At 35.2% G+C, this 22,685-nt stretch overlaps 1 protein-coding gene across 3 annotated transcripts in view; it reads right to left on the reverse strand.

The window, feature by feature from the left end:
- Positions 1 to 22,685, reverse strand: part of UGGT2 (UDP-glucose glycoprotein glucosyltransferase 2) — a 90,820-nt gene that overhangs the window by 27,690 nt on the left and 40,445 nt on the right. For all 3 annotated transcript variants that reach the window (XM_075423863.1, XM_075423873.1, XM_075423882.1), the window contains 11 exons: positions 19,095 to 19,230; positions 17,461 to 17,592; positions 15,851 to 16,015; positions 15,284 to 15,407; positions 15,105 to 15,203; positions 13,167 to 13,261; positions 10,316 to 10,522; positions 8,855 to 8,986; positions 6,751 to 6,878; positions 5,378 to 5,473; positions 3,501 to 3,603 (listed from right to left, as the gene is read on the reverse strand). In XM_075423863.1, the coding sequence (XP_075279978.1) occupies positions 3,501 to 3,603; positions 5,378 to 5,473; positions 6,751 to 6,878; positions 8,855 to 8,986; positions 10,316 to 10,522; positions 13,167 to 13,261; positions 15,105 to 15,203; positions 15,284 to 15,407; positions 15,851 to 16,015; positions 17,461 to 17,592; positions 19,095 to 19,230 (1,417 nt within the window). The remainder of the gene's footprint in view (positions 1 to 3,500; positions 3,604 to 5,377; positions 5,474 to 6,750; positions 6,879 to 8,854; positions 8,987 to 10,315; positions 10,523 to 13,166; positions 13,262 to 15,104; positions 15,204 to 15,283; positions 15,408 to 15,850; positions 16,016 to 17,460; positions 17,593 to 19,094; positions 19,231 to 22,685) is intronic.

Consider the following 22,685-nt stretch of genomic DNA (forward strand, 5'->3'; position numbering starts at 1 on the left):
ACATGCTTTTTATTCAATAACCAATCTTAAACAAATGACTTTCATTCTTACTAAAACAGTTGTATACAGTAAATTGTTGAATATCATAAAGCTCAGAATTATTATAATACTTAATTACCTAATAATTTTAAATGTCAGCAATAGGTTAATGATGTGTTAAACTATTCAATCAACTTCAAAATGTTCCAGTAAGTTAAAGTATTTTTACTTCTTTCTCAGTTTCTTCATCTGTTCGTTTTTAAACCATTAATTTTCTGGATGCTGTTATACAGGAATCATAATATTAGGACAGTACTTTTTTCCTATTTTTGTGAGCAATCTATTTTGTTTAAAGTTAACAAAGTTATTCATTTCTTTAAAGCACTCTTAAAAACCTTTACAAAGTTATCTTAATTTCTGTGGTTTCTGATCCAAAGTGCTTATTTGAAAGCATAAAACAGTTGTGTCTACCTTTGTGGATACTATTACAAAAGCAAGTAAGATATTAAAGCTAAGTTAAAATACTGATACCACTAAGGCTAAAATCTAAAATTACTATAATGGCAAGTAAATTGGGAACAAAGCAAGACAAAGGTCATCCTTAAATCGCTCTTTTATTATAACCTTTTTTTTTTCCTCAGTTCAACCTATGGCTATATACATATATACATATTCTTTACTACAGTGCTACAACTTTACATGGTCCTAGAGATCTGTTCTGCTCCTAGTTTCTCATTCTCATCCTTTGTGTCATCTGAATACCATCAATGAAAAACTACTGAGCAAAAAATAAAGACAATGGCATGAGGGTTAGAACAAGTGAAGAAGAAGGAAACAATAACCCAACAGCCCTGGAAGCATAAGAAGGGAAAGTATTATGTGACATGGGCTAAAGGCCACCAAAATCAAAACAGAGGTCAAACTGACTCAAGCATCTATCTATGACTCAGAATAAAAAGCATCTGTAACCAGTGCTAGCTGGTCTTACCTACTAAAACATACCCAGAATTTTCAACATTAAAGAAACAAATTTCTCAAATAAAGATGTTGCATCCAAAATAGATGTAAACCTGTATTGGACTCTATCTTCAAGACAAAAACTTCATCCTATTAGTCAGAATGATACTCCAGGAATCTGCATTGATAGGTTGTTGTGTGTAGAAAAAAACGATCTTGAGAAAGACTAAGGTATCGTCCCAATTCATCAGCTGACTATGAAATTTAGTATAGTATTGTAGCCAAAAGAATAATGCCATTCTTAATTAACATTTCAAAGGAATTTAAATAGGAAATGACAAATAAAACAAGAATGCATTATCTCTGTGTTTTCCAACAATGTAAATTCTGGAATACTGAATTTAGTTCTGTTATTTAGGGCTTATGAGGACACCAAAAGCCAGGGCATTCAAGTCAACACATGAAAACGGTTACACGATTGGAAAGCCTCTTTTATAGCCGGGTATTTGAAATGAATCAAAATATTGAAAAAATATCCCTTCTGAAAAAGGGAAAACATGGGTCATATGGAAACTTCTACATGCTTTCCTCTGGAAAGGATATAGTGCAGTTCTTATGATACAATCCAGTATATATTTTAAAAGCAGATAAAGGCTTTGGCTCTGCTTTCATTCCTGTTCTGACTCATACCTTGCCTCAGTCCTTAAATTGCCACTTTCTCTGACTAAGCACTAAAGTTTAGACTACAGTTTACCTACAGCTGTTTACACCTTCTCAATTTCAATTACATTTAATGTAACTTTTTGTTAATAGTTAAAAAAAATTACCAAAAGATTTCATGAAGTGACTATTAAGTGGCACCAAGTCATATAATAGCACGCTTTCACCAGGTTATAAAAGGAATCATAAGGTGGATATATTCAGCATGGACTGGGGCAAGAACCATGTGCTTTGCTGTGGTAGTTACTACACAAATGTTGCACCACAAATAGCTACCACCCCAATATACTGGGCACTAACCCAATTAAGTTATTCGAAAAAAGATCCTTCAAATATAAATACATCACAGTGTTTAAAGTTTACAGTATTTAAGTCACCTATATATAGCAAGATAATCAGAAAGGCATCCATTTAGAAAATTTGAGTTTGGGGTTAGCTGCATATGTACGCTTGTTTTGTCTCTGCATCAGGAGGTGGTGGCTTTCCAGATAATTAGATACACAGGGGTTTTTTTTTAGTTCTCAGATGATTTAATTTTTCATTTTAAAAAATAATAAAAAAACATAAAAAATAAGTTTCATCTACATTAAAATATTTCTGATTTGTTTAGTTTTAACAGCATTTCATTATTCTCTCCTAAGGTTGGTTTCCTGAATAAGACTATAGTTCCTATGAATCAAGCAGGATCTGCAATGGCTGACAGCTTGGTACACCACAGGAGTCATTCGCCTAGGCACGCACTAAGGAAGACACTGCTCATTAGGGAAGATACTGCTCATTAGGGAGCCTGTTGTGCTAGGAGTGGAGGCTTCTGATCTGAACTACAAGATCCTTGATGCGACTTACCATAAAATGAACTTCTGGCTGAATGGAGAGAGTTTCCAGTCAATTCCAAAATGAAAATATTTTCATTTGGTAATATCAAGTTTTCATTTTAACTGAGAATGGTGAAATGGAAGGTATGATTCTAGAGAAAAGCTAGTATTTCAGAGTCTTGAAATATAAGAATTTTCATGGATTTTTGAAGTGTTTTACTTTGCCCCACTATTATGTATGAAGAGTGAGTGGATGCCTCAACATTTAATATAAGAGGCATAAAGGTATGGAAATGGGAGGGGGAAAAGCAATGTAAAAATTTATGAAACTTTTATAATTACTGCAGAGGAAAAGATAAGCCAGGATGCAGCAAAAATCGAGTTACAGGCTTCAGAATTGTAAAGGACCATAAAGAGAAGACAAAATTTACATTTTTATGGGAAACTATAAAGGAACCTGCAGCTTGTGAAAAAAGAAAATCATTCTAGGAGCTATGTTTTAGGACAGTCTCTCTTTAGATGATCAATAGCTACACACAATAGAAGACTTATAAATATACTTGGTAGCATTAATCAACTGAGAAATACCTTTCCAAGAACTGAAAGTTTTATAGTCCAATCTTCTTATGATCATATTATGGGTCAGATTTTAGGTACCTTGGAAAACTAAGGTGATTTGGTTTAACGGAAAGAAGCATATGCCTCTTAAGAGTTTGAGATGGGAGACCCTTTCACTCTGTATTACACAATCTCCTCCTTTCCTTCTATTGACTATAAAGAGCATTTATGGACTCACATTTAAGAGGACTGGTTCATGGAGCATCTGAATTTTAATTGCAAATAAGGTACTAACAATGATGAATTAGATCATCCTCAACTTTTTAATATGAATTTAAATAACTAAATATGTATTTTTAAAAAACCTAAATTTTGTTTACCCCCTTACTACACTGTACATGGAAATAAGAAAAAGTGTAATAAAAATTAAACTACAAATACGCAAATTAAAAGAAATTGCCACCATCTTACAATCAATAAATGAGCCATCTTCTGTGCTTCTCTTGTCAATGGATCCACAATAGCAATAACATCATAAAATGGTTCATTCTGTTGGGGATCAACTTTTACTACGCTGTTAAGAAAAATTAGTAAATAAGTGACATGAAAACTCTAAACTGAACTTACGGAAATAACAAACATTGTTAGGCATGAATTTGTAATACCAGAGCCACTTTACATGTTACTGCTCGTGAAGACTTTTCCCTCATTTCAAGCAGTAATCACTATTGTTCCCTACGATATTACTAGAAAAGATAAACATGAGCAGCAATTAAAATTTAGCATTAATCTACATAGTTCCATACTGGTTATTGATTAAATACATGCCCCATTACAAAATCAATAAAACAAAAGGAACATACACAGCAAAATTTTAAAAAATAGCCTTTTTTTCATTGGTCTACAGTTTCCTTTACCAATATCCAGAATCATCAGATTTGACAAGTGCTGGCAGTAACACAATTTTAAAATAACAGTAGGAAAAATAGTAACTGAAAAGTGTGAAACTTGATAGGATGGATTAGCTTTATGCATTCCAGAAAATAATTTAGTTTGATAAACGTGATTGGACTAAGTCAAGGAGACCCTAGTCAAAGTACTCTGGATCTACAGGAAGGAAATGTTAGTAAACTTTAAAAAAAAAAAAAATTAAAAAAAAAATCATGTGCTGTAAATACACAAAATGGACTATCTGAATTCGTTTTCCACAAAAAAAATACCTAGAAGCGTGAGTGCCACTAGTGAGTCAAACCCCCTCAAACATGGTAGTGGCATAGTACTCTGTTTTAGTATAACTTTGGAAAAGGTGTTGGCCTCTTAAAACAGGCTACTGGTTTCACTCCTTATCTTTTCAACAAGTATTAGACAGGGCTAGCACACCAGCACAGCACACTAGAGCAACTTTACCAACAAAAATAAGCAAGGATTTGAAAACAGCATTAAAAAAGTATTTATTTTGGTCATGTTTCTTGTGCTATCATACGTCCTTTTAGAAAATGTACCTGTCTTTGCTCCAGAAAGTTTCCCGTATCTACGCTTAATGAAAAACAGCTACCGTTTGTATCCCATTACAATGAAGACAGGATACACATATTCACATCTTGTTATTTTAAGTCTCGCCCATTAAGAACGACAACAAAAGACAATGCTTGTGGCATACACAATTTCTAAATCTAGGATCAGAAAGACAAGAAGCCAACATACAAGTAAACACGATAATGACGCTAATATGAGCTCGCCTGTGTAAATCTGTTAACTGAAGACTGTCCTTTCAGTTATTCTTCAGGAACTAAGTGCCACTGAGCCCCATCAGCTTACGTTTGAATGTAATCTAATTGTATTTTAGGGCCAAGCTGAGCACAGAAGCTATGGTCAAGAGCAAGACTGCCAAGCCATAAACTGTTATACAATATAAATGTATGTATGTTAGCTTTGACAATAGTACCTAGCACCCACAAACAGAAAAACCTGAGACAGAGTTTTCCACATTAATGAAACTTAGTGGGGGCTTGTTCTAGCTCTAATCTGCGAAATTACCTCTAACATTTTAGTAAATGTATGGACTCCAAGTTTTCTAACTCCAGATCACCACTTCTATTCACGCCAATTATTATCACTCTTTTTTCAGCAGAGGATAAGGCTGGAGAATCATTAGGTATTACAATCTAATTTATTAAGAGAGGTACAGATGCATTACACTAGGGCAGATGAACAGGTTGTTCATACAACCACACAATCACCTTCTTTTAAAACTCTAATGCTTACTCAAGACCTTACATAGTAATCAATAAATTCTAATTTTAATATGAAAGTACTATAAGTGCATTATCATGGCAGACAGAACCTACCTGTGCTGTTCTTTGAGTATCTCAGCATCTTGTCTCATCTCTGTTTTAGGCAAAGACGACAGTAGGGCATCTATTTTCATAATCAAATCACTGCCACTATATTAAATAAGGCACATACAATTTGTTTTTCATCAGAAAAAGGAGTAAAACGTTTTTTTTGTATTTCTTTCTAGAAATTCCTTAGAAACCTCAGTGACACTGAAATAGAATTACTAAGTCTTAATATATTTTATTAAATATGTTTTGCCTCTCACTGCTTATCTCCTTGATAGTTCTACCTCTTCTTGATTTTGTTTTTCTGCTAGTTATTCTCTCAGTTAAGCCAGTCCTTCCAGATAACAGAAATGATACTCAAGACACAGAAAGTCAATAGATATTGTAAAAATAATATAATTTTGCTCTCTTCTTTGTACACAAACTGGATCCTTAGATTAAACATTGGCTAGAACTCATCTTTATGCTTCTCCATTTAACAGGCGTGTGAATGTTGTCTAGCAGGGTGTCCGAGCACCACATCTGTCCATGCCTCTACAGGCTCCTTTTCTAACAATTCCCAAAGACAACGTAATTTCTTAATTCAAATATCAATACTCAGTTATTACTGTGGTTTTAAGATGCACTGGATTTTATTATTATTCTTTATAATTACTCTTAAGTAAAGAAAAGCTAGTAGAAATTGTTTAGTTAGCTGTACTTGTCTCTTGGTTGTAAGTACAGTGAAAGTATACTAAGTATTTGGAGTAATTTAGTGCTGCTATGAGGTTACATGTTACGAGGCAAGTTGGAGAGGATATCATCCTTTGGATAAGCAGTGATCTCTTATGCCTTAGCCTCATCACACATATGACCACTGATAAAAGGGTTCATGTCTCTTGAATAACACAGGGTGCCTTTTTTCTGCTTTGTGTCGTAACAATGAGGTACCAGAGAGGCTGTCAGCAGCCAGGTAAATGACACGTGCAGTTGAAAACCAATATACATCGTGGAAAACTAATACATAGCAAAATTAGCCAAGCATAAAGCTGATACAAAATTTAGCAGATGTGCCATTTCTTGTAGAAAATAGGGCAAGTGCTTGGGTAGAGAAGTACAGTAAGTCTGTCAGGAAAATGCTAGAAAGGAAATGAGGGACAGTTAAACCTGTCTATGTAGAAGTACTCAGATGCTAAGTAGGATAGCAAATACACTACATGCAAATAACCAACACTTTGACTAAGTGCATGGAGAGCGTATATATATGAGTATCTAGTACGAAAAGTGCTGTGACTATATATTTGAACCTTTATTCATATTTCCCATGCAAAAGGATTATTAGTCACAGGCAATAAATAAGGCAGTATATCACAAAGCCTGAAAATGCAAAAGAATTTTACCTTTTACTAATGTTTCCCATCTCTTTGATAATAGCTTTAATCTTCTCTGCTGAGGTACTGTATGTTATTTTTTCCAATAAATCGAAGTCTTCTGCATAGAACTCATTTTCATTTAAAGGACCCAGTATCTTAGATAGAGAAAAAAATGTTACTAAGCGTAGAATGTCCCAATAATGTTTCTTCTGTAAGCAAAAATATACTAATATTTTAAATGAATGCGTAATATTCAATATGCAACCCCCAGCCCTATATACATAAATATGATTAACTATGTAGTACTAAACTGTATAGAGTAACTATACAGGATTAGGTTTTTACAGTTATGTAATTACAGTTAATTACCCATCACAAAGAACAGTTGCAATGGAAATATCCATTATATTTTTCATTATACATAACTATGTAAAAGAGCATACTATTTAGAAATCACAAAACTAAGTTTAAGAAAAAGCTCTGTTAGGTACATTATTTTAAACTGAAATTCAAATTACTATCTGCCTACCACAGTCTTAAGCTGTTTAATTCTGTGAACACAATCTTAACTTCTTAAGGCTTCTCAGATGAAGAAGAATGGATAGAAAGGAAGGCAAAAGCAAAGGATAAGAAATGCAGGATATCCAGAGACAAGAAACAGAACTAGTACTTTTTTTGGATGTCTGAAGTAAAAGAAAGTGCCTTGAAGTCCCAGCAAATAGCTCTGAGGATATTGTTTGGATTTCCTACTCACAGTCTACTAGGCTAAACTGATCAAAGACAAGTTCAAGAGCCTACAGGGCTCCCAGGATGTAGAATGTCATGACATAAGTTTGGTGCTGAATGCCTCTCTCGCGAAATTCAACTGCTTCCTAGAAATAAGACGTCATCTAACTGAATTCCACTTTTGATTTTTTTATTAGTATTAATGATGCATGAGATAGATAAAATCAGTGTGATTATGAGATATCAGCAGAAGCCACAATCAGAAAAAAAATATTCACTCATAAAAACAAAACTTCAGTGCTGAACTAGCAATGATATCCCACGTCTTTTTTAAGTAATCTCTTAAAGCGAAAACACACTTTCAGATAGATTAATATTATCAAATTTATCCAAGTATTTCTATGAAAAGTATTTCCTCAAAATTTAATATATGATATTATTTGATCTTTTTTAGGCATGGAAAACAGTAATAACCATTTATAAAATAAACCTTCATATTTAGCTATGGGGTTTTTTTGTTAACACAAAAAAGCCGATTATTTTCTGCTTCATCAACAAAAATGCTTTCTGTGGGTTTGTTAGTGATATTTCAGTTGTATCTTGGAAGCCATTTAGGAGGCACAAGAGTTACTAAGAATACTATCTAAAGCGAGTTTCCAGTAATTAGATGCCAACATAGTATCTCTATTTCTTTCTAATTGTGGAGCAATAAATAGAAAAGACTTAACTCAAAGAGTAGTTTGTATAAATTGAATCTGTAATGTAAGGTATTGACTGTCATTAACAAGTACTAAATATTGAACCCAACTCCATATTTTTTAAACACAGTTCATCTATAGCCACACTGTGTTAAAACGCGACTGGTTTCAGAATATGTATACAAGAAATTGAAACAGCAAACTGTTAGGGTTTTTTTAATATTAAGAGTTAAGACTATAGGACAATTAAATATTTATAAAAAATTAAGTTTTTTTCCTAAAAGAGAGGAGCTTGAAATACTATCCCAGTCAACGTAACTTCTTTTTTATTATATACGCAGTGGTTCATCCTATAACAAATGTGTAAAATAGAGGTAACTTCAGGATCAGAATTTATTCTTAATAATCATTAATAATACAGCAAATATGAACCTACTTAGAGAATTTTGTCTATCATCTAACCAGATTATCTCTTAAATAGCTGTGGGAATGACATAAGTACATAGTAGCTTCAATGGAATGGAGCTAACAAACAAGTTAGGAGAAAACACAATAAAAAACAAAGCAAACATTCATACCGTTCTCTGCCAACAGGCTGAAAGAGTGGGAAATCAATAAAATGCATTTTCCTTAGCTTGAAAACTTAAGTTCCAGGAAATGAAAAATACCTACAAAAAGGCTGAGAGATTAATTAATTTCTTTCTTACCCTGCCATTGCTCACAACAGCCATTTGCCCGGGAAGCAGCTTAAGAACCTCCTGGCAGAACATCTGGTGGGTTTTAATTATATCCAGTCCTAAGGTGTTGTACTTCTTCTCAAAAGCATCACCATCCATTCCCTAAAGCAAGGGTAAAGTATGAGATGGTAGAATGATTAAGCAAAAATAAATTTTGTAACAGCAGAGGTAAGCAAAGATTTTCTTCAAGGTAACCAGAAATGAAAATAAGGCAAAAACCTCAGCTTCAATGTACGTAGTATGACCATTCGTGTGGAGCCATGCTCTCCCAACTAGCCAGTGTGCAGCTTTTACCCTTGGGCAACTGTGAATAACCATGAGAGGAAAGGTGAGCCTGAGGCTAAACACTTTTTCTAAGATCCAGCACAAAGCTGCATGAAAAATAACGTACTGTGTTAAACAACTGAACTGTATTCTCACCTTTAGGAAAAAGATATAAAAAAAATTCACGTTACTCTAAAAACCTAACAGTCATTTCAACACAGTTATTTGATACAGCTTAACCATGTTTTGGGGAAGCTAAGACACATAACAAATCAATGTCAAAAGTAGGAAAAAAAGCTGGAACTTTGCCATGCTTACAATGGCATTCTACCTCTCCTGTCAAAATCTTCCTGCTATATTAAACTCTACTGATATGTATTTCTTCATTAGAAATATGCAGACTAAGCAAACAGATTACTTCAGACACAATTAATATATCAAAATAAACTAGTAACATGCATACTGCTTAATTAGCTACCTTTATGTCTTTCAAAATTTATTAGACAATGAAATAAGAGCATGATCCAAACCAGCTAATTAATTTTCCAGTACAGTGCCAGAGAGTTCTCTTGGTCTTCCAAATCTTCCTATTTAAAAATACTACAATTTACAGCTTTTTCTGAAACAAAAAACGTAGTTTGCAGACGTTATTTGGTAACTCCACTCTATTCTACATGTGAATGTTGAAGTCATCAACATCTGTACTTTAAATCAAGGAATTTTCATAGAAACACACCAGAAAATGTTGGCCAGAAGTATACAATGCTCGTTAACCTCAGCCGCTTCAGTCTGTGCCTCTTACTGCTCACAGCCACAACAGCAAGGTAAAAACAGTTACTTCTGAAGTTGTAACTCTTGACAAACATTATACTGTAATTTTAATTCAGAGAAGGCTTTAAAAAAAACAATTAAAAACTATTTTTGTCTCACTAATCCAGTATCTGTACTCTGTATTTTTCAGTACTCTTGTACTTTCTTCCTTTACTTTAGAGAAACTCTATTCTTCATCACATAAAAGTTGTCAAAAATCCGAATCTGCTTGAACAGAAACTGTATAAGGGTTATAAACTTCACAGCATTTAGCCAAACAGTGTTACTCTCAACATCTCCTTACAATAAATATACGTAAAACGAAAAAGCAAGTAGTCTAATTTAGTTTGCACTCACTGGGATGAGGAATTTGGCAATTTTAGTTCCAGCAGCAAGGGATTTTGCTGTCTCTTCCTTAGTGAGTTTACTTAGGAAACTTCTTAAGCTGCTTTTGTTTTGGGTTAGAAAAGCAGTCAAAATTCCTCTTGCAATGGCTGTGTTATCTTCCTTTATTTTTGATGAAGGATTGTTCAAAATCCCAACTCGTGTATGACTGCTTGTTTTCTGCAAAAAAAACCCACAGAATAATACACAATTTTACAGTTCCATCTGCTGTTACCTAATGAATTCATATCTATTAGAACTCTGAAATGCCCTTAAGTATTGATTTTTTTGCAGCTATTTGTCTTTAGAAAACATACATCAATGTCTATTTCAGAACTTCAACTAGGAGTAAAAATGTTATTAGCAAGGTTTTACCTATTCTGCAACACATATTTCAAATAGAAGGCTTTTTTAGAGAACAATTGCATTTGAGCATTCTGCAGAAGTGTATTTTTAACAAAGGACATACACAAATGTTCATTTACAGACTTCAAAACTGGGTTTGTAGATGTTTTTCTATTTTTCAAAAACTATCAAACTCAGCAAAAATAAATACAAAAAAATTTATCCACTTATCACTTTAAGCTTTATCAGCAGGAAAATCTTCCACTTGCTAAAATTGATGATGCCACTTAAATTTTATTAGAGAGTATGATGATTCTAAGGTAGGATCCAATAGTGTCACTAACTGAAAGAAAGGTAATTGGACTCTACTACAGTAAAGAATAAAAAAAAGGGATTAAATCACTGCTATTCAACATATTTAAACAGCAAACTTTAAATTGCAGCCCTTGAGAAAAGTTTTGTTAAAACACTCATTTGAGAAGCTTGAAAATGTGTACTTTAAACTGTTCCTGAGAAACATGCTCTTGCTGGAAAGAAGACAAGCAGCAACCTACGCTACATTAGGAGACATGTGGCAAGCTGATCAAGGGAAGTTCTTCTCTACTCAGTACTTGCGAGGCTGCACTTGGACTGCTGTGCCTGGTTTTGGTCCCCCCAGTGCAGTAAGGATGTTGAGATGCTGGAGAGGCTTCAGCAGAGCTCTACCAAGATGGTCAGAGGCCTGTGAGGAGGCACTGAAAAAGCGGGGTGTGCTCAGTGTAGCAGAGGAGGCTACGGAGAAACCCAATAGCAACCAACAATTGATGGGGGAGTGAAAAACATGACAGGGCCAAACTCTTCTTGGTAGCAGTGAAGAGTATGACAAGAGGTAATGGTCACAAATTCTGGCCTGGCAGGAAAAATTACACTAGGAAGGCAGTGTAACACCAGAACAAATTGTCAAGGGAGGGGATGGAGCCACCTCCCTGGAGGTTTTCATGACTCCTTCAGACAAACCTACACCTGACCTGATGGAACAATGGCAGTAATCACACTTTGAGTGGGAGGCTGAACGAGACGACCTCTAGAAGTCTCTTCCAGCTAAGACATCTCTAGTTTTTTCAAATGAAGTATAAATATATTAGTAGTTTTCAAAATATTATATATTAGCTGGAATCGTTAAAAGTGAGCTCCCTTCGGCCACTTCCCCCTCCCAGATTCTTGCACGCTTTTCTTCAAATGCTGATGGCAAGTCCTGTGCAAGTGATGTCTGTGCCAGTTCGGCACCTATCAGAAATTCTACTAGACCCTGATCCAAAAGACAAAAGGGACTGGAAAGGAGTTGAGAATCTCCATACAAATCAAAGCACTTAAAAAAAAATACTACGTTTTTCTCTTTTTGTCATGAAACTGAAATCACTAGACCAAGCAGTACCCGAGATTTATCTAAATCAAATCTATGAATTAGAATGAATATAAGCAATTAAACTGCTATTTCATAGACGATCCAACAAACCTTAGTCAGAATGGCTCCTTCTATTGTTTTTCCTAGATTATTCTCACTAACACATGGGGACTTGCCCAGACAGTTCTTACTTTCTAGTTGGGAGCTATGGCATATTCTCCCGGCTGAAGGGGGGATAAAAATGAAACTACAGAGGGAACGCATCTCTCAAGCCTGGGTCACAGATCCAGCAGTCAGATAAATTAAATGTTTTTCTGTAACAAGGACTTGTGCTGCATATTCCTCTTTGCAGTTTTTTCAGCCTCTTTTTAGGATACATTTGGTATCACGCACTCCCTGCAACAGACCGGTTTTATAATTCTTGTAGGGTGGTTCCTGTTTCATTCCTGATTAGTAAATCTACTTGTTTTCCCAATTTCAGTCTAATTACCCTTCTAACCTCCCCAGAACTGAGGTTTTTTTGTCATTTATATTCACGTGACATTTACTTGTATACTTTAAATCCTATCTATTACTTATGCTGAAGAACTTAAAAATAAACAAACTTATAAATGTGGATGATCCTCCTGCATATTAAAATACAAAGAAAAAAAAAAATCTGTCTTAGAAGCATACAAACAGTACATGGAAAAATGGCTACTTCACAGCTACAGCTATGCCATACGATACAGGAAAATACTGCATAAGGGACCAAATCAACTGGCATTATCCTAACTTCCCTGGTCCAGGTAACAAGCTAGGTTACCTCATGGGACAAGGTCTGTAACTGGGAAGAAATTCACCCTTTTAATGCACAGCATCATAGTTTGTCTTCTGCGTCACGAGTTCATGAGCCAAATGATCATTTACAGGCCTGTAAGATGCCAGTGCTGCAGAAGAGTAGAGCAAAATGAAAGCAGAGTCTCATAAGTCTGCACCTGACCTACAAAAAAATATTGTTACACCTTTATTTAAGAGTGTAATTTTTGAATGTGCACAGTGTTGTTAAGAACATATTCTTAATATTTATTTTAATAAAAACTGCTAGAAACTCACAAGGTGTTTCAAAGCATTAGAAAGCAGTCGTCTCCCAGCTGGCTTGTCGAAATCAGCAATAATCCAGATAGTAACAGCATATAATGCATCTTCATCTGAAAATCAAAGATAATCCTGCTTTACGTTCTGGAGAATCTTCTTACAAGTAACGAACACAGAATTAATTCTGTTTGAGATTTTGAAGTTTATGCATATGTTTGTCAGCTGACTTCAACTGCAAGACTAATCTTTGCCACATCAGAATCTTTTGTCCTCTGAACTGATACAAAATTCTTCAGAGGTAATTTATCATGTTAATACGAGACGGTCACTAAAGCAGCCAATCTCTTGCTGTACAACTGAAACAAGATGGCCCTAAATAATAAGCTAGCTCAAATTAACAAGAGCTGCTTTACCAGAGGTTTCTTGTGAACATTTGATGGAGGCTGGTCATACACCCAGAAATGAAAAGAATTAAGTAGTTACGAGAATGCATGAGTTAGGCCATTCACTTTCCCTGGCAGCAAAGGGAGAGTCCTTCAACCAAAGGCAGGACACAACTTACCATTTCTGGACACAAACAGGAATACACCAAACACAGTTCAAAGAAAGTAAACTATTGTATAGGTGTATACACAGAACAATTCCTCTTTTCCTGGTCTATAGCCTCCTGTTCTTTATTCTTCATTGAAGGGCAATGGCACATGAAAAATTCTGCAAAATTATCTGTAGAAGAGTATCAGTCTACTCAGATCTATCGTACATCCCCTAAAAGGTAATAGACATAGATGGGAATTTTACAAGGTTCTGGTGAGATTCTAGAAGAGGTTATTATTAAGTGTTGCTGCGGTCTAGAGAAACACACTGGGGACAGACATTTGAAAGGTAGATTCCTGCTTAAAGGTCATAGGTTTTACACAGCACATCTGAATCCTGGAAATGAACCCACAGATTGAAAGGCAGTCATCATCTGACAACTAGCTGGGATGTCCCTGTGGTTGTAGACAAAAAATCAAATAGAGTTAAATAATTTTATTCTAAAGAAATCTAAGTATATGGTGTTTCTTTCTGATAATAAAATAAGTGAAAACTATGTTAATATCACATAAAAATTACTAAAAGAATAGAAACTTTGTTAACAGGATTATTCTGTCATTTGATGGACTCATGTAAATGAGGAATTGTTAACTGCCTACTCCTAGAAGTTAACAAGGTACAGACGGTTGCAAAATTCCATGCAGTATTATGCATCCACTGTTGTAATGTCTTCTGACTCCAATGGAAAGTACTTGCATATGCAATAAGAAAATTTTACGTCAAAAAATATTTTAAATGTATAAAAAAGTGTGAGTTCTAGCAAGACAAAATGTATGAGTGATAATCCATCAGAACATATATTTTTTTCTTTTCCACAAAGCTTCAGATATCAAAATTCAACAATCTAACTAGAGAAAAGTAGAGACACTGAATGCTAATAAATAAGAAATAAAATCAATTATTGATTAAATTGTAGAAATGCCTGATTTTGATATAGATATTATAAAGACTATACATTCTGCACTTGATAATGCTGCAGCTAAAAGCCACTTGAAAACTGAATACACTCTCTTTAATATCTTCAAGTAAAGCCATATTAGTATGAAAACTGAGTCAGTTTTTGAATTAGAAAAAGTCTTGCAAGGTGTTTTAACTTCATGTCTGCAAAACAAAAAACAACTAGCCATGACATCCATCCTATCTCAAAACTACAAAATCTAAAATAACTACCCTGTTAATTACAATTTATGTTTATAATATTAGGATACGATCTGGCTCATAAAAGGAGATATGGGGATATTCGGAAATTTATTTATTTACATGTGATCTTTGGGATACTTACTTGGGATATTTTACTGGCAAATTTCAACAATTTGTAATACCCAGATATATAAAAAAAAAACATAAAGAAAATGAATATACCCTTTTTTGTTAAATACTTCATGTTGTCTGAAATTACAGCACTTTTATCTTGTGAATCCAAGAAGGAGAAAGTGGAGAAGTCTTCCACGTCAAATGGAACTGTGAAATGTAAAACACAACATGTTAGACTTAAAAAAAAGAAAAATCATAACAACAGCCAACCTGAGAAAAGCAGTTACCAGATGTGGATCTGAAATGTATGTATCTTCTTTCTGCTCCAAGGATAGCGGGGTTTATATGGGAAACTACATTGCGTTGATCCATAAGAAAATCCATTGCATTTATATGATCATTTAACAAACCCTATAGTAAGAGAAAAAAAATAAATCTGTACTTTTATAGTTTCAAGACAAAGACCAAGTATTTGTACAATCTTTCAAGTGAGCTTCAAGTGTCTATATACACCAAGTTATGGACAATGTCAAGTCAAAAATGTATAAATATCACATAGACAGTACTTCAAAATACCAGATACACATTTGTCAATGAACAACTGCGGTACATTCTCAGCTTCTGGTTGAAAAAATCCATACAATTACTATATGCTTAGTTGATCGTTCAATCTTGTATAATCTAAATATACTGTTTCACAACCATGACCGCAAATTACTGTAACAATGTAATTTCAGTTGTGATATTATTAATTTCAAGCCATCTCATCATAAAAAATTTAATATACAAACATGACTCAAACAATTCAATGCCAAATATTTCATCTTGCATTCATTCATAAATGTTAAACATACCATGAACACTGCTCTCTGGAAGAACCCACTGGCATCAATAATCCTCTGAAGAATAACTGTCTCCAACTCTGCAGCATCCATCTCTTCTCTGTTAAAGGGCACGCCATTAAACAGAGCTTGAGGCAATGGACCCAGGCCAGTCTTTTTATAAAAGGTTGCTCCTGCCTGATCATATTAAAAATATCACAGGATTAAACAGACTGTGTCTGACTGTAGCAAAAAATGAAACTAATATCAAGAGACAATGAACTCTAATCTCCAAGCACTATTCACTGTCGTATCTTCTCACGAGTAGCAGGGACAAACCAGAAAATGTTTGGAAACTAAACAGGATGCATGAGACTCATTTCTCAAATAAGAATTACAGATCTATATACAGTGTTTCAAGCTTTTGCTTTATCATCTTGCTGAGAAGTATTATTTTATTTTGCTTAACATTCTTAGCAGCAAAATACTTAGTAAATAACATTAGAGGAAGACCTTAAGACAGTCGTAGTTTCAGGTGGATCAACCTAGACCTTTTCACCACAGACAGCACTCCAACCCTCAAAAGGCTTTTATGTTCAGAAGCCAAGCCTTATTTGATAAGAAACTAGAATAATCTAATTTTTCCTCAAACAGAAAAAAATAAAGTGATATTAACAGAAATAAAAATGTATTTTAAGTAACTCCCCCTCCCTATTCTGCATCCTTCCATGTTTTCTTTCAGTGTCACTTTCTGGATGACCACAAACTCTATGGCAGTATCTATGCATCCATCCTTCTGTCATCCCACTGTCTCCTCCCTGATCTTCATCACAGTCTCATTGTCCCTGCTTGTACAGGGGGCTTCCTCCTGGTGGCTGGCTGTCTATTTTTCTTCCTTTGATATTCTCTGAGGGAAGCTTTCCACCCCTAAGCATATCCAGCTGCTTCCAGGGCATATCCCAACTGCACTTCTATACAAAGCCTCCATGCAGCTCAGCAAGGAACAAGCAGTGTATGGCGAACAGCATCTTTTTTTCTGGCTGCCCAGATGCACCTTTTTAAAGGAACATAATATACGTCATATAACAAATTTTAAAAGGAAATAAATTAAATGGATGTTGTGTGGCAGAAACACAAGATTGTATAGATGCATGGCTGAAGACAGATAAAGGAAAACAGTATTTTTACATATATTTTAGCAGGAAATTGTCTACATAATCAATTACAGATAAAAATGTCTTCTCTATGGCCTTTAAATCAAAATCCATAGCTGTCTTTCCCAAACCAAATTATAACCAGAAAGCACAATTAAAGGAAACAACGATTCGCCTAGAAGACAGGCTTCAGCTCCTTACCCAGAAGGCACTGGTAAACACCCTCTGCAGTGCGAAGGACACCCCTTGACATGCTTACCAGGAAAAAAACTTGTGCTCCTGAAAGCAGCAGACACTAGTAAATTTTAATAGTGATAGTAGTAATGCAGAAACCCTTTCAACATTTCCACGAATGACTGAATGGTGAGTGCAAAAAAATTGACTCAAAGATACTGTATTTACTTGCTCTAACATTTAGTAATCTTTCAGCTCAGCAAACACAGTAAGTTGTGTACTGCGATATTTCTTACCACTTTGCTCTCAACGTACCTTCCTCCCTTCATCATATTCCGAATGAACACCTAGTATGCTCTGAACATCAGCGTGTGGGTACTCGCTTCTAAGAACATCTTTCACATGATTTACTGTTAGAACACTTCCAGCTGTCACTTCATGGTACATCTGTAAAAATTATAACAGAAAGAAATTAAAAATCTCACCAAATTGTCAATAATAATTTAATAAAATTAATAAAAATAAACAAACAATAAAGTAAATATCATATTTTATAGTGCTTTAGTACATTTTATATTGGTATACTTTTACATTGCTTTTATTGCTATATTGCAGTTTTCATATTGCTTTACTAATTATTGCCATCGCGCATATGCACAATTTTTCATCAGAGCACTGTTCTGATTAATCTATTATTATACTTTTAGTCTAAATCTGAAGTGGCAAAGGAAATACACTTATGTGACCTGAATGTGAAAGGTTATTTCTCTTCACTGATTAGAGAAGGAATCTAAATTCTTACTAAAAACTAACTAACCATGGGTAGTTACCTGAATCTATATGGGACGAATCCAAGCCTGAATTAAGTCAATGACACATTTTCCTACTGTGATAATTTTTCCTTACCAATACTATTTTATTTCATAGCATAAGATTTTATTACTTTCATCGAACGTACAAAAGAAATTCAAAGTGAGAATTATTCAATCCATTTCTTTTCAAATGAGGAACAACACATTTCTCCCTATAGCTCTGAATCTTTCAAATCTGTATTTTATTTATTCTATTTTTGTTATCTTTTAATTATATTTCTCATCCTCTCATTTTCATATTATGAAACAAAGTAAACAGAGTAACATAACTTTTTAAAAAGTATACTGTAAATTGATATTCTGTGATCTGGTCATGGATAATAGTCCAGCATGCGTGTCAGTTCCTAACACTTGTGGATTTCCATTTCTCTTCCAAGGTACTCCTACTTATTTCAATTCCTTTCATCTTAATCTCTCTGAGTTTGCCCATGACATTAGTTTCTAGGCATTTAAGAAAAAATGTTGTGTATTAATACCATATTCTCTGATATAATTTTGCCTGCTGAGTCTTCACATAGACTGCTCACTTCCCTCCATTCATCTCTCATCTCTGAAATTCCTGTCTTTACATAAGCCTGAATTCTCTCACACAGAAAACCTGTCTCATTCATTAAGCTGCAAGCCTGAAATATTTATGTGTTTTCTACATCCATGAACAGCTCAAGCATGACCAAAAAAAGAACCTGTCTTACTCTGTTTCACTTTCTACACTAGAAAACAACCAAGGGTTTTTCAAAGCCAAATTGCCAAAGTGATATTAAAATGTCTGCACTGCAAGAGATACACAATGCAGACAGGCACATCATGTTAATACAAGTAATACAGAATCATTTTTTGCAAGAAAATACTAAAAGCTTTAAGGCATACGTCTACCTTTTTACATTGTAGATAGGTAAAATGACGAGAGCAAGTTGGTTTCCAGAGGAGGAAAGTATTTCTGCAAATCATTATATAACACATTAATGCTATACACATAAAATAAATGCAAATGTATCATGTTATCACAAGGCAGCAAAACCCTAACTATACAGAAAAGTAATCAGTTAAAAAAAAGTGATTTCTTGTGAAAGAACTAACATTAATTATCGAAGTAAAGGCTTGAGAGGTGTCAGATTCCTCTGCAATGTAATTAAAAGTTCTCCAAAGAGCTATTCCAGCATCTTCATTTCCATCAATTTCTTCTTTTGTACTTAAAATGAAAACAAATCCAATTCTAGAAACAAAGAAAAAGAGATCATACATTTTAAAACGGTGTCAGTCTCACACACATGCTAATAAGACATAGAACAAGACATTTGTATTCAAGTAATCTGACCAGGACGTCAGGGATGAAAACACCTTTATCTGGGTGGTGTTGCCATGACTCTGTGTGGTGACACTGAGGATACCAGCTATGCAGTCTTCATCAGATTTCCTAGATTATGCGTAGGTTGCCAACTATGTACTGGTTTTGGATATTCCTTTTCTACCATCTAAAGCTGACAGTAATTAGATTTCTGTGAGTCATCATGATTTACTCACAGCCCTTTCTCTCCTCACCTGTCTGAAGGTTATGACATTCTTTACATTGTTGCTGTCATCTTTTAATAGCCTGAGCCTTTGTTTTAGTCTGGGCATTGTCTGTCATTTATTTTTCCTGAAATGGGTGTCTTAAGTAGCTAGCTGCATGTAGACATGCTGGGGTCTTGATGTCCTGTCATCAATACATGCCATTCTTATAGACCTTCTGTTGCCTTTTTTACCATCTGTGACTTCCCCACCCTCACAGTGGCATTCATTTTCCATTCACATCAATTTTAACACATCTACTACAGTTCTCTATATATCCATCAAATGAAAAAAGCCCTAGAAAGATGAGGCTTGAGAGGAAAAAAAGGCTCAGAAAACTCCTAATGGAGGTGGTATTTTGATACTGTTTTCATGAAGAAAACCTGGATCGACCAAGCCATACCATCTCTACAGCATAAAGTGATTTGGTGTTCTACAATAGGAGGGGAAATTCATTGCCACTTGTTTGTCTGTACAAAACATTTTGATTAAAATGAGCATCAACATTTGCACATGCAACTCATGAAGATGTCACTGAGAGGTTTGGCACATGCTCCAGAAAGCCCAGAAGTCCAAGATATTGATGTGAAAATCCTGTGTCTCCAGGGAACAAAGGCTTTGAGCAGTGAGACAATCTGGTCAAACAGACTGGAAACAGAGGCACAGTGACTAAAGCACAAAGTCCTTCACAGACTGAAGACCCAGGAGAGTTAAAGCTGAATATATTTGAAGTTATATTCCCTGCTGAGAACACATAAGGATCCTTCTGGTCTCTATTAGTGTAATAGAGAACACTGGAAAAGACTTCTGATCATTACATTCATTTCCACATCTTAGCTGGTATAGCAAAAGGACAAGAAAGATCCTTCCATTGAGTCTCAAGTGACAGAGCATGTGTACATCCATAGCCAGAACACACAGATTCCCAAAAGGAGAAACACATGCCTATTCATGAACACAGCTGCCTGCATTAAGAGATGAAGACTAGGAAGTTGGATTCTGCCAGTCACCTGGAATTTTGTGAGTGCAAAGCCATCGGAACCCTCCTAAGGACTTCCAAGCTTTCCACTGGCTGGCATAAATAAGTTTTCTTAGAACAAGAGATACCCTTCTCTCCACCCGCTGCATTTCAACATGAAGCCTGCTTGTATAATGGGAGAGAGGAATGGAAAGAAGATGGCCAAACTCAGATATTTTTATGAATCAGAAATTGAGATTTTATGCAGGTACTTTGCTGTTGCAGCAGCTCAGGGATCAACTTCACATAGTTTTCCAGAACATGAATCATCCTGAGTATCTGCAGCTAATGCTATTCATATTAAGTCTGCAGCAAAATCCTCTACCTTTAGCTGCCACTTCTCCCAAGACAAACTCAACAGTGCACGAAAAAGCTGCTCCATGAAAAGTCCCTACGGAAGCAGCTATTCGACTTCGTTCTCCTCCACATTTACTTTTTAGCAAACCTACACGTAGGGATGTCTCCAGCTGCCAAACTGCAACCAAGACCACTTAATAATGTGCTAACTGGCTTACACAATCTCAGCCATCTACGAAATACAGCTGTATAAACTGCTGCCTAATCCTGACTACACATATGACAGCACTGTATAATTTTCTATAAGCAGCAGCCAGTTGAAAGATCAAAAATTATGCCAACTATCAAAAAGAGGCGAATTGTAAGACAGAACAAGGGAACTACAGTCTTTCTAAAAGAATATCATAGAGACTTACAGATGGCTTCTGCTACACAAAACACTGTGCATCTTGCAAATATTTCCACAAAGCATACAGGTCCATCATAGCTGCTACAAGAACATGAGAGGCCTACCGATCTCATGATACATGAGAGCTACTACACCACCATGACAATCTGCAATGCTGAGCTCATGGTTCAGAAGAGCTTCATATTTACAAACAATAATTCAATGAGTTGATTTAGGAAGACAGTTTTTCATTTGGATAGTTGCTGCACATCAGATATTTTTAAAATGATTAAAGTGAAATCTGTCATATCAGTGTAAAATCGTTTAGATGGATGTTCAGGACCAGGACATAACCAGGTGTGCATCAGATCAAAGGACAGAGGGAAGTAAGAAATGTGGCAAGTTTTCTAAAAATATATAAATAGCAATTAATGCATAAAGATGCACCATGTACTAAAATTAATTGCTTCTCCCATTTTTTACATCTCTCATCACTGTAAATAACTTTTCCTAAAGTCTTGTGTCATCTGGGTACCATAAGAACAGTCAGCAAAGTAAAATATTATATGACAGTATAGACCCCATGGTTTGACCATATCTTGAATACTCTTTAAGTGGCTGTTGCTCTCATCTCAGACAAGTTCTATTGAAATGAAGAAAGTTCAGAGAAGGACAACTCGGACAACAAAACAACCTCTGGAACAGCTCCCAGGCAAGGAATAACTAGTAACCTAAAGAAAGAAACAACTGCGGTCAAATATGGTACAGCTTTATAAAATCATGACTGGTATCTAGAGAGCGGGAGAGACTGCTTAGTCTCTCTCCCAGTTATAAGAGCTACAGAGACAGTAAATCAAGCTATGGAAAGTCTGGCTCAAAATACACAAAGCAGTTCTTCATACACCACGTAGTTCAACTGTGAAAACACCTGGACAAGGATACTGCGGGTGCTAAAACTTTACATGAATTCAAGGGGAAACCAGAAAAGTTTACGGAAGAGAAACCCATTGAGGGTTGCTAAATATGTAGAAACCACATCTTTGATCTCCAAATGCACGAAGGCGAGGAAAATACTCAGGTGAAGTACCTCCTTGCCCTGTTCTGTTTATCACACCTAGGCGGCTCTTTGCGGCTTGCTGCAGACAGAGTGACCTAAATGGACCAGTTTGGCTGCTCTTATGCTCTTCTGTATCAGAAAAGGCAAACTAGGTTCTCGGCTATATTCTCCTCAAGGACTGAGGTAGTATTGTCTCCCACGTAGTGACAACAGTGACAAAATGCACAGATAACTAATACCTGTCCTCCATTACTTTTTTATCACTGAATGATAAAAAACAAACAAAAACAAAACAATGATCATAACTAGTAAAATTTTAAAGGAAAATGAAAAACCTATAATTTATTGAGGAAACAAAGC

This window comes from Opisthocomus hoazin, chromosome 1 (genome assembly GCF_030867145.1).
Source record: "Opisthocomus hoazin isolate bOpiHoa1 chromosome 1, bOpiHoa1.hap1, whole genome shotgun sequence".
In the NCBI taxonomy this organism is placed as follows: domain Eukaryota; kingdom Metazoa; phylum Chordata; class Aves; order Opisthocomiformes; family Opisthocomidae; genus Opisthocomus; species Opisthocomus hoazin.